Raw genomic sequence first — 16,986 nt, forward strand, 5'->3', positions numbered from 1 at the left:
ATGAGGCCCACAGTTACAGTTATTTACAGATGAGCAGCAATCCAGGAAAAGTAACCTGAAGGGCGGAAGCAAAGAGATAACCAGACATTACATATATTCAACATATTTTGCAAAATGTGTATAAGGGTTCAAAATAAGGACAATACATTTTGCTTTTTTCTCCCCTTGGCCTAAACTCTCTTGGTTACGGGTTGGGTTTTTTTATTTTGTTGGGTGCTTTTTTTTAAGGTCTCCAGATTCCAGGATAAAACCAACAGAGTTTCTGACAGAACTATTTTCTAAAGGGAATGTGCTTTTACAGTAAGATGATGATAAAGGCAAATCCCCCCCCCCCAATAATTTTTCATTTAAAAATTCTACACTTCAATATGATGTTATATTTTAAAGAATCATAATACTACTGGTTCAGATCCAGCAAGAAAGTTGAAAGTATAACTTAATTTGCCAGGTGCCTCTGCTTGACTTCACAACTGGTAAGTACACAACACTGATGACTAATAAACTAGAAGTCACACTTTAAAATCATGAAAAATGGTGTGAATGGAGACTGTAATAATTATTTTATTTGACTCTTTTCCCACTGTAAGTAATTATCCTGATAATTCAGAACATTTAATGCAAATTCCCTTCTCCCTCGGGTAAAAATATTCTAAAAGTTCTTCTTTAAAGCGTAAATCCAAACTAAAAGCCAGTTTTCAGGCTTTCTCTTCCATGTGCCAGTTGTGAACGAGGAGAAAGACTGGCATATAGTCTCTTCCACTCAGCTCCATTTTGTACCCAGACCTTAAGGAGATTAGCTGTCTCCAAACTGTGGAGTCAGAATGGTGTTTGCCTCCCCCAAACTTGTCACTCTATTTGAAAACCAACCTCAATTCCCCTTTCTGATATCTTCTTGTCTTTTTCAGTTTCTAAGTTTTTCAGAAAAAGTTCTTTGTATGGCAAGTACCTACCTACGAGAAAAACTGTCTTACTGAGGTAATGAGAAACTACTGTAATGACCTGTATTAAGAAAAATCATCATCAAAACAAACATTATTTGCATTGGCAAAATACTCCTAGAATGGGAAGAAGTAGACTTTTATGAGCCTTGTTCCTGCTCCAGTTTAAGGAACTGTGATATCATCCATAGTACTAAAGAGATGGAAATTTTATTCTGTATTCTATATACTGCTATTGTGATGAAAATCTTCTTTGATAATTACTAAATTTGAGATTACTGGTTTGATCACAAACCAATCCTATCCAGCCCCTAAATGAGAAGTATCTAATGGCAAACCACTGTTCACCACTGATTCTGTACAGTTTACGCCTCAGGCTTCAGAGAGTCTACTAAGTAGGCTCATTTACTTGTTCAGTTCTGTCTCTGGTACAATCAATATCATGCCAGATGTACTCAAATGATAAGTTAAAACACCATCTATAACACATTCCTAAAATAGACCTTGAGTAGCACATTCCATAACACAATTAATGACTGATATTACATTGATTGACCCTCTACTACAGAAACAAAGGAAAGCAGTCCCGTGAAACAACCAGTGCAAGCAGAAAGGCTTCTGTGGCACACCACTTCAAGCAAACAGCGCCTTCTTCACTTTTTATTAATGTATCAGCTAATTCTTGTGAACAAACACACTAAGTGTGCATAAGGATGGAGTGTAGCCATTGATAACAAACACTGGATTGATCCAGTATCTTTTCCCTTACAGAATGGCAGAAGACACAAGAGGAATGCTAGGAGGACGGTTCGTATCCCTTTGTTCCTGAAGTTAGGCAATTCAATCAATTTTGATATGCAACCATATAGTTTCAGCAGTCCACCTTACAAGATGCATTTTAATGCAGACAGGTAACAAAACAGTTGGTTCCTCTTCCATGAGCATAGCAATATTCTGAGCGCTACTCGCTGTTTAGGAACTTCCTGAGATCACTTCTGTATAGCCTAATTCCAGAAACTATCATGGAATTGGACAGACATGTAATTGCGCGCATCCAGTTAAGAACTTCTAAACAAACCAAGATGGCATTATTTTTTTCAAACAAATAAATAAAAAACATATATACACACTTATATCCACACCCACATTTTTAACAGCATAGTGAAACGTATGATTTTATGACAAGCTCAACAAAAATCTTACTCTGTAATCGTGAAAAAGTCCATGAGTTCAGATTTTGTAGCCTTGTTCCAGTATGTAAACAATGCATCTAGGAAAATGAAAAATATTAAAAACAAGACAAAGGTAGCAAATACACAAAAATATTAAGTAGAAGAGTTAACATCAGTTCTTAGTTTTCAGATAATGAGGATTCAGAGAATCTAAAAATGGCTTGTGGAGTACAGATAACTGTTACTATTTAAAGTTTTGCTTGAAGCTGATTATACAAATGCACATATCGATTCTCCAAATGAGTTTCTACAATATGTTTTTAATTAATCCCTAATATCCACAATTTCATATTTTAAATAGTAATAATTGTGTAGTCAGTAATGACTACAGTGTTCTAAAAATATAAGACTTCAGAACTTTAGACTGTTAGTCCTATAACCTGCTGCTTTATACATTGGTCTCGACATTTTTTAAATTCAAATTTATGATTTCTTCTTTTTTAATTTACAGTGCTTTACTATGCATAGTTTTTCAGCACAGGTTTCAGATTTTCTTTATTTGCAGAGGTTTCAAAAATTTATTTTTTTTTTTTTTACAAAGCTTGTAGTTACATAGCCAAGACCTGGTCTCTTTTGCCAAAAATGTTCAAAAGTAGACAACAAATTAAAAATTATTACAAAGATGTGTGGCAAAGTTCATCAAAGTTTATTTGACACTTGTTCTTTTCCAGGAGAATTGAGATCAAAACAATCCCCACTGTGCTTATGTAAATTTTAACTTGAATTTCCTAGAAATCCTGACTAATTTTTACATATTTCAAAGTGTAAAATACTGAAAAAGATATTATTGAGTTTTATTATTCTTTGTAATTAAAATACATAAAATAATATTACTGTAATTACATGAAAATCTAATGGTGTGACAAGATATTGAATAGTTATTAACCTTTCAATTCTCATTCTTGATTAAGCGGTGTAATAAATTGGAGTTCGAGTACCACATAAACTTGATTTTTAGAAATTAACATCAAAATAGGCATGGAAAATAAAGTAACTACTTTTGATATGTTTAGCGTAAACTGAAAAATTCAATGTTTTTACCAAAAGGGACTTGTCCTCTTTTTTAAATATTGATCAAGGAGAGGGATGATTCTGAGTTGTATGATCCTAGTAAAAAACTAAGATTTGCCATACATGCAGTATTTTTATACCTCCACAACCTTCTCCAGGATAATATCACTCTTTCAAAAATTCAATGGATCATCTCACAACCATCCCAGGAGAATGAAGAAGCACTAATATCCCCATTCCAGAAATGGAAATATACACAGCGACCAAATCATTTGGTTCCCTGTAATATAAGAATTTCTGCAGAATGGAGGAATGGACTAGCCCGAGACTCTTCAACTGATCATTGAACTACTCTTCACCTCCATTTTCCAAACCGGACTGTACAATCATACACAAATACTCACTTTCTTACCGAGTCCTTTAGTTAGCCTCACAATTTGAAGGAATAATGGGTATTTAATGCTTACAAGGTTTCAGTCAAGAGTTTAATTTGATCAATCACACATATTTGTACAGCACAACATGGTACATACACCTAAAATATTCTGCTGATTTTGAAAAGGTATTAAAATCACAGGCATAAATGCAAGACATGATTTCAAATTTATGAAAAATAGGTGGAATTACCTACCTTCTGACATACTTCTTAAAATATGAAGGAAACACATGAGCAGGCTTTTGATCTCTGCTTGGTCAAGTTTGTCATATCGAACTACAGAACTTCCTAAAGTGCTGCTCTGTTGGTTCTGAAAAGAAAACAGACATATTTTGCCTGAAGAGTTCTTAAACTAATAATAAACTAAAATGTTTTAAATTGCCTTATTAACTCCTGCAACAGAAAAAGGATCTCAGAATGGAGACAAAAATGTTTCATGTAGAGACAGGTCACTAAAACACACATTACACACATGAAGTATACCAAATTAAGCTTCTTTACCTCTGGTTTTTTATTTCCTTCTTTGTATGATTTCTTCCACCCCCCCCCAAGGAAGGAGTAAGAGGAAAAGTTACCTAACAGTGATTATTAATCAAGTTAATTATTCAGATACCCACATTGTAGAAATCAGCCATGCCCCTTCTGCTCAGATAAAATACTTTAAAAATAAATGCTACTCTTAGGTGATACATATATGATCCTTTGATTTTGAAGAGACTTTATGCCGAACTGTAGACAGACCTGCCTCTACAAAATTCTTTCCATTTAAAGATGTAAGAACCTCAAGGAAAACTTATGTGAATGGCAATAATATCCATTCTGGAAGATTAACTACTAAGTAACTTGCCCTTGCCTAAAAAAAGGTAGGGTGGAATCTTTCTCCCTGCTTAATTTGTTTATACAGCTCCTACACTTGTGGTGAGTTAATCAGCAATGCTCAATAAGTCTGTCCAAAAAGAAAAAAAAAAACGTAACTGATATTTCAAAGCGTGTACCACAAAAAAAAAGGAAAAAATAAAACTGTGAGAATATATAAATTGAACTTTAGGCAAAGACTTATCTGTAAAAGAATAATTTCCACACAATCAAGTGTTACAAAATCCTCAGTCTGAGGCTTTTACAGATATACTATACAGATGTTTGTTTAAAGGATAAATTATGGCCTTTTCAGTGCCTAATACTCACTTCCAATATGAGGCCACTTATGTGAATGGAAAATGAACCAGATATTTAATAAGTTTTCTGTAAAGTCAACAGTCTGGTACAACTGATCTGTGCAACATCTTGGTTTCTACAAGAAAGTTGGATCATCTTGGCTCCATGACCTTCTTAAGGACATGTACCAGTGTTGGAAGAAATACTTCATACCAAAATTAGAAAAAAATAAAACAGACTCAAGGGAGAAAAGCACTTGATTTCACAAAGCAAGAAATGCCAATACCTCAAGGGTAGAACAACCCTTCCAGGAACACTCCTCACTGAAAGCAGGAGACATACTAATCTATGAGGGAACATTTCACAGCATACACATCAATCGACTGCTAAGCCCTTTAACGCATTCCATGTAAATGGAAAGAATGGCTGCCCTAAAACAATCTGTGTAAATCTGTCACATACCTGCACATCCATTCAATGGCTGTGAAACTGAATGTGAAACCATAATTAATACTAGCCAGAAGTTACTGTAATTTAGGAGGAAATGGACACCTATATAAGCCTGATTATTGTAGGTTCTAAAGACTTCATAAACTGTTTATCTTTTAAATATCTCTGGTGAACAAGGAGGTGCTACTATAAAGCTTTATGGATACTGAAATAGAGCAGGCAATTAATGAGTGGCAGAGCAGAAACAGAATTTGAGTTTCCTAGACTTTTGGATACTGTCCAGAGCACTAGATAATATTCCCTGTAAAATAGTTGAACATGTACATAGATAAAACTAGGACTATAGCTACTTGTAAGCTTAATTTAAAAACATGTCAATAACCCATAAAGTATGCACATATTAAAATAGAAACTGATATACTTCCAGCCAATTCTGATTCCACAAGTATAGTTCTACAGGTTATTCTGAAAGAAAATTAGAACAAAAACATGGCTCTTCAGTAATGGTATCAAGCAATGAGCAAAAACTCGAAGATAACGTGCACTGTACAACTGAGCTACTAGAAAGAAAGTTTGGAAAGCAACAAATAAGAAGCCAGGATTAAATATTATTTGGGGAAAATATCAACAGCATGCAAAACATAAATCCTGTATTACCTAAACTGGCAGACCAGAGTAGAATTTTCAAAGGATGTTGACTCCTTTGAAAACCCTTTTACTTGGTAAAAACACTACACATTAGTAATTAACAACATGACAACTAAGTAATAGATGACAGCATTGCCATTTAGCAACAGTGTATGCATAAGATACTTCTTTCTTTAGGTGGTCAATGTCAAAGAAGAATTTTTTTAGTTCTATTTATATTGATGACCCTAAGACTCAAATTCTGCTGATATTTAAGCTGATTGGATTTTTATGCTTAAATTAAATAATGTACATGAACTATTCCAGGTTTGGTATTTAAAGGTATTTTACATGGTTACATTGTACGTATTTGGCTTCAGATTCAACTGTTGCAAAGAAGTGGCAAAACTACTGGTCACACACTTCACTCAGAAGCTTAACTATATCGAGCACAAAAACCAAATACTTCTTGTGACTGAAGAGAGAAAGCAGCATGCAAAATATTCTCTGGCAAAGCTGGAATTGTCAGAAGTGAAAAATCCATAGTAACACGGTTTTTCTTTGCAGGGTGAGAATTTTCTTCTTCTTCTCCATTAGGGCGCATAGCATGAGCAGAGTGCCTTCTGAGAAGCTTCTCTCTCTGCCACACGAAGGCATGTCAGAGTCAAGGGGAAAAAGTTAACATGTTGTGACTTGCACAACAAGATCTAAGAAAATGAAACGTGATCAGTATCAACACAAGCTCTAGAAAGACAAGACTGAATACCTCACAGCTACTGCAGCCAGAGCTCCTAATTTGTAACAGCTTTAAAGTGAAATGATTTAGAAAAGTCAAACTAATATAAAAGAAAAGCACAGCAACTGGTTTTTCAACATTCTAAAAATGCTACCTATATTGTGTATAGAACAGGATGGAGTGAAGGTCTCCACAAAAATCAAAGAAGCTGTCCTAACTAGAATTCAGTTCTTTCAAGTGAAATTCAATACACTTCATCTAGTACCTTTCTCTGGCAAAGGAAATAACAACTGCTTGCTTATGTCTCTACATTGAAAAACCTGTTTGCATTTTCTGCAAAACAGCTTAATAAATGCAATGCAAAGAGTTCATATGATAATTATTTTACAAAAGAAAAACTTAGTGAAATACTGCTCTACAGTTACTCTAGAAAGCCCATTCCCAATGTGGATCAGAGAAGTTAACTCCTATGAGAATTAAGATGAAATTTTAGGAATACACTTAGGATTTTTTATTTTTGTTTGGTTTTTTTTTTACCTTGTCAAGAGAATTGCTCTTGTCACTCTGTCTTTCTGGGATACTGTTTCCCGAGTCTGTACTTATTAGAGAGCCTCTTGAGTCAGCATTCCTCACACTATTAATATTTGGAGTTGATGTGGTGTATGGGGAAGCTAAAAAAAAAAACCAAACCCAAAACAATATAAAATTCTCAGACAATGCATATACTGAAAAAAGTCACGCCGTATTTTAGCCAGACTTCTAAACCCACCATATATGTATATATATTTTTAAGGCGGCAAATAATTAATTCCATTTAGTTACTTTTAACAAAGACAAACTTATTCTAGCGTTTCAGCAACGTATGTATGTACAACTACATACACACATGCATAAAAGACATATGTAGCAATACATACACACATACATGAAGAAGCATGTATATTTAAAAAACTCTCCCATTTTTCATCTCTTTTTTTTTTAATTAGTGACATTACACTAATTACAGCAGACAACAACAAATAGAAAAACACATTAAGATGACAGACAGGAGGATGCCCACAGGTGTGCACAAGCAGTACTCCACTTCGAGGTGGTCTCTAACATCATGTACAAAATTGTGAATTATGCACTCCTGCCATAAGTGACTAAGGCTAGCCTTGACTCTTATTTCTCTGCAGCAAGACAAGAACTATCACCCTTGATGGGGGAAAAAGCAGCTCTCTTCAGGAAATAGGTTTAGTTTCAAAAAGAAAAGCAAGGCCAAAAAGATCCCAAAAGAAAGATTCCATGCACGGACTGTGAATTCTGACCCACGCTCAACAGTTGATTGCATTAGGGTTCTGTTAATGAAAGTAGCAGTAACGTTCAAGTATATATGCAGAAAGCAACCAAAGCTAGACACACAACAATTATTTCTGGTAACAAATGAAAAAAGAAACTGGTTCCTTTTTAAATTATTTTATTTTCTTTTTAAAGTGCTTACCAATGCCAGAGATAACACCAAAGAGATCTTTAGGAAGATTGTTATCCAACGTGTTTCCCGATTTTTGTGGTGTTACTAGCTGACTTGCAGCTGGCAAATTAAGTGCATCATCCTTTGCACTCTGTTTGGAAAAGATAGCAAAATGTGATTATTGTTTTCCAACATTATGGACTTAGTGAATACGACATACTTTATCTTCTAGAGCACTATTTGTTACATATTTCTGCCTTAAATTTTAATTTCTATTAAATATGCTCAAAAGCATGGAATGAGATGTTCAGGTATTTGCACAAGCTTAGGATAGCCTATAACTTAAGATACCTCAGGAAACATTGAAGAAATGAATATTCCATTGAATTTTAAATGCTATAAAACAGATATTTCCAAAAGACCAAAACTGCTTTTATTTCAAACACCCAAACATTTCTCTTGTTGGAAGGGTATTGTGAATTTATTTAATACCAAATGGAACACAGCAAGATATGGACAAAAATAAAATACATGAATAATTAAATCTTAGATTAAATTATTGCATGCAACTATAATATATCAATATACATCTCCACAAATTCCATTTGAATTCATTCTCCTGTAGCCCTCTTACACTACAGCTGTTCCAAAAGCACACTCCTTTAAGGTTAAAAATTCTTCTCTAATTTATAGAAAATTAACCTTTTTTTTTTTTTGTGGTCCATTTACTTCAGTGTTGGATTGAATTGAAAAATAAGATTTAAAACCAAAAAAATCTACCACCAATATACAATCTTTTCTGCTGAACAGCAACAGCAACTACTGAATCTGTTGGGATTTTAGCAAACACAACTAATTCTCTGTGTTAGATGTCGGAGGAGTATCCTCTTGCATAAAAATGAAGTATGTGCAAGTGCCTCCAATGCCAGGATCTATAAGAATAGAGGCAAACTGTTTATACAAACTGGCAGGCAGACTAACAAGAAATGTATTTTTTGAGTTAAAAAAAAAAAAAAAAGAGACAATTTAATGAAAACTCCTCTCAGAAATTGTATCAAAACTGGGTAATAGATACAAATGGAAAACCATTAAAGTGCAGAAACAACTGGTATTTTTTATTGCAAATACACTATTTCTTCAGCTTCTTTGGATGCTCTTCTTAGACCACTCAGAGATGTAGCAGGTCCAGTCCTATGTGGTCTATAGCTTGTATTAAAATATAGGCACATGCACCAGAGATACAGAAGCAGCAAGCTGTTACGTGGCAGTATAATCACATGGCATTAGAATGATGCTGTGGCAATCTGTGTGGGCCAGCATTCTCCAAAAATCTTCAGAGGTTCAAGTAGAGATCAATAAGGGCACCGTAACCTGTATGTAGGACCAAACTAGCTAATTACCTTGTTAAGCATAACTTAGCTGGACAAGAGAAACTGCAGCCAAAACCATAAAGGTTAACTAAGATTTTAAGCTCCGAAAAAGCAAGGAGAACAAACTCGCAGAATGCTGAAGCTTATGAAACTCTTTGTTTGCCAGAAGTATGCAGTGTTTCATATACACATTACCAATAAATTACAATAAAAATAATTCAGAATATCAAATAAAAATGGCCACTCACATTGCTGGAAGGGTTAACAGGAAATGGAGACACATCTTTAACATTGATTCGCTGAACATTTTCTATGAGTAGTCCAAAGAGTGGCAAATACATAGTGGCTATTCTTGCTTGATGGCTCTAAACAGAGTTTAACAGTTTATTAACAGATTACAGATGTAATTTTTAATCACCAATTATTTTAAGCTATTCACTCCTGAATTACAAAAAAAGTGTATTTAATAAATATTTGTCAAGCATTCATAAGTTCATAAATGGCAAAAGCAGTGATCACCACTATATGTCATTATAATTTAGAGAAGGTCAGTACATTTTATTTACTGTTTCAATATGCAGAAAAAACCCTAAATGAATGTGATTTTAGCCAAGATTAATCAAGTAAACTAATATTATGTTAGCTTGATACATTAATGATATCTTCCATTAAGATTTTATGGCTTTTCCACAGCACAGCTGTTAAAGTCAGGAAAATTAAAAATCACTCAAAATTTACTACAATGACTTGTAGCTTGCTTATACTTATTTTACAAATAATAGATTAGGGAAGGACAGCTGCCAAATAATAAGAGCTCATGTTTAATGAAAATGAGAGCTTTAAAAACATTCGTAAAAATCTGATTATTTTAAGAACAGCAGTTAAGATTACACTGTGCTAAAATGTAATAAACGTGTAGTAATGTTAAAAGGTGCTTTGTGCTTTCATTTGGTAAAAATATGGGATTTGCAGATTGATTTTGATACAATTTTCATACATATTTTCACCACAGTCTGAACAGAAATATCATTGCAGGAAATTAACAAGTTTTTTGTGAAAGAAAAAACTTCCTGTATGCGTGCACAGTTAATCTTTATTATTTTGTACTACTAGCATAGCAATACACTTACCCTGGAAGCATATCTGTCATCAAAAGTATGCTTTATCATCAAATTCTTGAGCACACTAATAGCAATCTGCCGCACATCTCTGAACTCTTGTAATGCATTGCCCACCTCCCTTAGAAGCAGTCCTACTAAGAAGTGATTTTTACAGAACTCATCAGTTAATGAATAGTCCAGGTGAAGGTCTGGAAGTAAAGTACAAGTTCTATGTAAGGAATGGTATTACTTAAATCAATTTAGCAATTAACTTAAGGCTGAACTAAAATGTTTCCAACATTATTGACAAATTTTATATATTATATATATGAATATATACATCATAGTTATTCATATATCCCTAGCCCAATTCACTGCATAATGATGCATTTATTAAACAGATGATGCTGTATATTCAGCCAACAAAACTGGAGAGATCTAAATACTTAAAAAAAAAAAAATTTAAATACTGTTCAATATTCAAAAGTGTTCCTATTAAATTTGCCTGGACCAGCATCTCATAACTCCAAATTCAAATTTTAAATCTATATTCAGGGACTGAAAACACACACAGTCCACAAAGGTTGTGCACATTTTACCTTTCAGGAATTTAGTTGTATGGTATAAGTAGAATTTTATTTTTAGACTGTCGTTCAGTCCTAGGTTAGTAAATTTGAAGGAAAGCAAGGAAAACATGGATTAAGAAATTTTAGCTTTCTGTACTGCAGTTTTAAGTTCCTTCTTCATTATCTTACACATGTATCTATTATGAATATAGAGTATAAAGCCTGCTAACAACTGCCATCATGCTTAATTGATATTGTCTAAGAAAGTGGTCCAAAAAAATTTGCAGCATGTAGTAGAAGCGTAATGAAGAGACTGCATTTGCAACACAGGTGTCCAAATTAAGCAATTCCTTCTACATATATCAGAACACAAAAGGATACAATAACATTTAAACAAGATTACTTAAATGAATCTATGGAAATTAGACCTGCATTGTAATACAGTAAGCAATTTTTCTGCTACAATTAAACAATACTATATTTCCCAGACATATTTACATATTCAGTGTTAATTGCAATATAAGTAGAATTAAAGAACATTTTATTTGAACATTTGTGCATAAACCACTGCAATGCAATTTTATTCCATAAAGTATTTCTAGTAGTAACTAACTGTAAATCTATACTAAGCCCCATATAGATATATAGATACATACACACACACACAAAACCCCAGCACATCTGACACAGCAAAGTCAAACTGCTCCACTAGAAGTATTTTTTCTGCAATAAAATAATCCAGTTCATTTATGTACTGAATACATGACAGCTTAAGAGAAACTTTAGCTTGAAGATCTTATTTATTAGAATGTATATAAGTTTCAAATTCCAGCTGAGGAGGTGTTCAAGAGTTTCTCATATTTGCTGTCATTGTTCAATACAGTAATCAAGAATCAGATGCTAATCTCAAAGCACTTTCATTTTTCAAAGAGCTCTCCTAGTAAGGGAATCCATTAAGTCAGAACCATAGGTAAGACAGCACAGACATTCTACAGGCCTTCCTGTAACTCACTTTAGAGCTAACCACATCACCCGAGATCTCTTTTGCTTGAGACAGCAAAACAGGGCCAGAAACACTTCTGATAAAGGTCTTCTTTCCTGGCCAAACTTCTAGTTCACCAGGGAGCAGCATTTCACACTTTTCTTTATTGTGTAATCTGAAACACTATTTTCTCTAGTTTTGCTCTTTTCTTAGGATCTCTAAACCAACAACTCATAGTCCCTTTTCTGTGGAAATGTTTATGCAGTGTTGTTATCCAAGACACTCCTGAAGACTGAAAAAGCCAAAGACAGAAACAAGTTCTATGCAGCTGTCCAGCTCTTAGTCCCAGATCTTGTTCTGCCACCTTGATGAAAGTGTTAATTAGTTATACTCAAGTTTACTAAGCCAGCAGAGTCTACTGAATAAATATTTCAGAAAAAAAATAACCTAATCTACAAAAATATAAATGTTAGGCAGGTTTACTTGTAAAAGCACCTTCCTCACCTCTGCTTTTTGATGTCTGCTATAGTTCAATGTCTGGAAGAAATTGATAATGTCTTCACACCCACAAATGCAATAGCTAATGTAGTATTTGTTTTGGCACAAGGCTAGATGTACCAGGAGCCCAGCTGGGCTAAACAGGGCATTCATGACTGAGCTTCAGTGAAAACAAACAAAAAAAAAGACGCACATGAGGTGGAAGCAAGAACAAGCTACAAAAGAGGAATATAGAAGCATTGGTCAAGTATGCAGGGATAGTGCCAGGAAACACAAAACTCAGCTGAAACTGGTAACGGAGATCAATGGTAACAAGAACAGCTTCTACCACTACATTTGCATTAAAAGCCCGAACAACGAAAACATGGGATGTTTGCTGAATGGGGGTATGATTTAGAGACAGTGGGCTTGGGTAAGGCTGAAGGTACTCCATACCTTTGTTACCTTATCCTTCACTGCCATGGTTCCCAGGCCTTAAGAGTCTAGAGACTAGCTTCAGGAAAGAGAATTACCAGCAGTGGATGAAGATCAGGTCAGGGATCTCCCGAGAGACCTCCAGTCAAGCAAATCCACAGCAGCAGATGAGATGCTAAGAGTTAGTCAATAAACACTGGAAGACCACTCACTATCACCTTTGTTAAGCCATGGTGATCAGGGGTCTCCCATAATCGGGACCTTGCAATGACTGAAGGTAGACATTGCACACATCTTCAAAAAAGAGCAAGAATAATTCAGGGAACTACAGGCCTCACTTTGGTCCTTGGAAAAGTCATGGAGCAAGTCCTCTTGGAAGCCATTTTTTGGCAAGTGAAGGAGAAGAGTGTGACTGGGAACGGCCAGGACAGATTTACTCAGGGTAAACCATGGTTGACTAACCTCTCTTTTACAATGAACTCATCAGATCTGTGGCTAAGGGGAGAATAGCAGATGTCCACATGATCATTGTATCCAAACTGAGACATTACAGTCTGTGTGAATAGACACCTAAAAGTGCAAAAGAACTTGGGGGATTATTGGGCTCAAAGGTTGGTGGTTAACGGTTTCTACTCTGCTTGGAGACCAGCTACAAGAGGAGTTTCCCAGAGTCTATCTTACTTAATGCTACTTCATCAATGACCTCAAAGATGAGATGGAGTGCACCCTCATCAAGTTTGTGGATGGGGTACAGTCCATATGCCTAAGGGCATGGCTACATTTCAGAAGAATCTAGGTTCTACAGAAATTGTCAACAGAAACGTCAATTAAATTCAACAAGGACAAATGCAAAATTCTGCACCTGGAATGGATGAACTTCCTGCAATGGTACCAGCTGTGGAATGACTAGCTTGAGAGCAGCTCTGCTGAAAAACACCTAGAGGTCCAGGTGGACGGTAGCTTCAAGAGGAGCTAGCATGGCATCTTGGCAACAATGAAGGCTAACAGCATACTGGGCTGTATCAAGAGGATCTTAGCCAGTATATGAAGGGAAGTGTTTATTCCCTTTTACTTGACATTATTTGTTAGACATATCTGTAATACCATGTGTAATATTTGGGCCTTCTAGTACAAGAATGATCTTGAGTGAGTTCAGTGAAGGACCACCAAGGTAGTTAGAGGGCTGGAGCACACACCCTGTCAGGAGAAATTGAGGGAACTGGGCTTGTTCCACCTGGAGAAGGGAAGGCCTGAGGTGACCTGAGCAGGAGGTTGGACTACAGACCTACTGAAGTCCCTTTTAACCTGAACGGGTATATGAAAAGTACAAAGCACACCAAGCCTCACACTGCACACCTACCTACAGGAGTGTTGCAGGCTTCTGCAGTGAGTGAATTAGAAGCTAGCTCATGAAAAAAAGTAAACTTAATAATCAGCAGGAAAGGGAGGCAGAGTCAAGGATGTAGTTTACCATATCTTTCAATGACTAGATACTTTGGATAGATTACTCTGCCACCTAAACTACTCCTTTAATTTTAAATGAAAGGATTATAACTTTAGGCTTCTATTTGACAATTTCAAGGTTTCCAACATCTCATAGACCTGAAGTTACACAGTCTACAAGTCTAATAATAAAAAGGTGACATCTAAGAAATATACCATACACTTCTTCGGAAGAATTTACCTTGGTATCTCTGAACTCTGCCTTTTCCAAATGGCATTGGTAGATTCAAAGGTATGTAGTGCTCATGATTACAGACTACACGGAGAAATTCAAATTTGAATTCAAAAAGAGTCTGCAAAAATAATTTAAAAGTATAAATTAAATAACTGATGCAGTGATTTGAATAACACATTTAAAACAGCTTTTAACACAAAAGGGTGATTTTCTCTCAGTCTTGCAGTATGAGGGATATAGACCTGTCAAAGTTCCATATGTCAGTATAAAGTAATTCCAGCATAATTCATACTTGACAACTGGATATTGTTCTATTTACTTTCCCATTGTCCAAAGTTATTTAGGTTTACTAGCATATTATGTATTGATTTAAGAAAAGTTTGGACCCACAGAAGAAATTCTTCAGACATCTGGTACATGCTTTCACCACTACAGTAAATGTACAGAAACTTATCAGGTATCAACTCTTCCAACTTTAGCCTCTCTCACATTCATGCTTAAAATTTCTGCTTAGTGTTGCACCCCTACCCACCATCACTTTCACAATACACACACTGTAGAGTGGTAAAGTTGCACCTGAAGATGGGAATCAAAATATGAAAAAGTGATTTGATGGGGGTGGGGGGAAATAAAAATAAAATGTTCTAGGCTTCTAATGTAACCAGGAAGAAGTCTGAAGACTTAATGCAGGACTCTATCCACATACATCAAGAAGAGGCAACTTCTAAACATAGTTTGTTTAAAAACACTGAGTACCTTCGGATCTCCTGGGGCAAAGCAGCTGATGTAGTTATTGATCTGCTTGAAAACAAAGCCTCTATCCATAAAAGTAAAACACCTCTGGGGAAAACAAGCAAAACCAAGATAGAATTGATTAGTACTGTCTTAGTGCTCAGTATTTGTATTTCTGTATCTAATAAGTCTATTTTCCAAACACAATATTGATATTTCAGTTTGAATATAAAAAACAATAAAACAAGAAAACTAAATATATGTATACACATATGAATACCAAATTTTCCCTTAGATTACAGAATGTAAACAAATTGCAAATAAAAAGCAGTTTGGAGAGAAGAACTTTATATTGACAGAAACAGAAATGACATGCCACTAGCAGCTTTATCTGCCATTTTATTTCTGATCCTTTTTGCTCCCTACTGCATCTTATTGGCTGAAAAAGGAAAGATGCTGAAAGTCTGTCTACATAAAATACATGCAAATAAAACACTACTTAATGTATGAAGCTTTTGTAGCATTAGAAAGTAACCTAGATGATATTTTTAAAGAAAAATAAAAATAACTTTTGGATAAAATATAAATTAATTTTTCAAAATATCAAACTTTTGAATGGATATCTTCTTGGTTACAGAATATGCAAATTATACTTCAATGCATTTTAACTTGGACATAGAATTATATTTAAAAAACATTATGCATATTCAGTTTTATAAGAATTGGCTTTAAGATTCTTCAAAATCCATGAAGAAGAAGTATTACTGAAAAAGTAAACACAGAGTCCAAGTCGCTTGTGTACCTACTTTTATAAAGGCAGCAAGGCTATGGTTTGCATTTTTTGAAGCCTCTGGATTGTCTCTGTACTTCTGAGTGATGTGTGGCATTAGCATGTTAACAACTGTTTCAACTGCATGATGAAAGGAAGCAGAAAATCTCTGGTTTCGCAACAGCTAGAAACAAATTCAGATACAATATTCAATATGGTTTATAACACTAAAATGTATCAGAAAACCTACTTTAGATGAGATATAAATAACCTGACAGGGAAAGGAGAGACAAAGCTTTCAAATTTTCTCATTTGTCATTTAAAGTAACATTTTCTTTAAATTCAAGATTTTCCTGAACTTTTTAGAATGAGCAGGGGAAAAAAGAGCATTTGGTTAAAAGAAAATATTAGAGCATGTTATTAAAATTCAAGCAAGGCAGTCTTTGATGACAAAAATCACATGTATAAAAGTTTGTAAGTATAATGCACTAACATTTTTCTATACTACCATAAACTTGACAACAGAAGCTAAGAACAGAAGGGAATCCTTTAATTTTATCTATCTTTCTTTCTGAAGCAGACACCAGCTAGTTCACATATAGTAACTGCATTATCAGACTCTCTTTTCTGCCTTGAAAAAAACAAACCAGATTTTGCTGCTCTGCAACCATTTATTTTTTTTAATAACTCCTTTGCCTTTTGCCATTCTAGAAATTCTCATCCATGCTTCTTTTCTTTCTCTTGCTCATCAGCGACTTCAAATCTCAGCTCTTTCAGGCTTCACAATCTTACTCTCCATGTTTTTAAGTTTCCACAATCAGAACTGTCTTCCCTTGCTT

At 34.8% G+C, this 16,986-nt stretch overlaps 1 protein-coding gene across 1 annotated transcript in view; it reads right to left on the minus strand.

Moving 5' to 3' along the window:
• Nucleotides 1-16,986, minus strand: part of DOCK9 (dedicator of cytokinesis 9) — a 106,032-nt gene that overhangs the window by 33,452 nt on the left and 55,594 nt on the right. The window contains exons 28-36 of the mRNA XM_010578292.1: nucleotides 16,185-16,331; nucleotides 15,403-15,486; nucleotides 14,653-14,764; nucleotides 10,539-10,717; nucleotides 9,657-9,773; nucleotides 8,069-8,189; nucleotides 7,123-7,256; nucleotides 3,813-3,927; nucleotides 2,142-2,208 (exon numbers count right to left, since the gene is read on the minus strand). Of these exons, the coding sequence (XP_010576594.1) occupies nucleotides 2,142-2,208; nucleotides 3,813-3,927; nucleotides 7,123-7,256; nucleotides 8,069-8,189; nucleotides 9,657-9,773; nucleotides 10,539-10,717; nucleotides 14,653-14,764; nucleotides 15,403-15,486; nucleotides 16,185-16,331 (1,076 nt within the window). The remainder of the gene's footprint in view (nucleotides 1-2,141; nucleotides 2,209-3,812; nucleotides 3,928-7,122; nucleotides 7,257-8,068; nucleotides 8,190-9,656; nucleotides 9,774-10,538; nucleotides 10,718-14,652; nucleotides 14,765-15,402; nucleotides 15,487-16,184; nucleotides 16,332-16,986) is intronic.

This window comes from Haliaeetus leucocephalus, unplaced genomic scaffold, assembly GCF_000737465.1.
Source record: "Haliaeetus leucocephalus isolate CR32 unplaced genomic scaffold, Haliaeetus_leucocephalus-4.0 Scaffold626, whole genome shotgun sequence".
NCBI lineage: Eukaryota > Metazoa > Chordata > Aves > Accipitriformes > Accipitridae > Haliaeetus > Haliaeetus leucocephalus.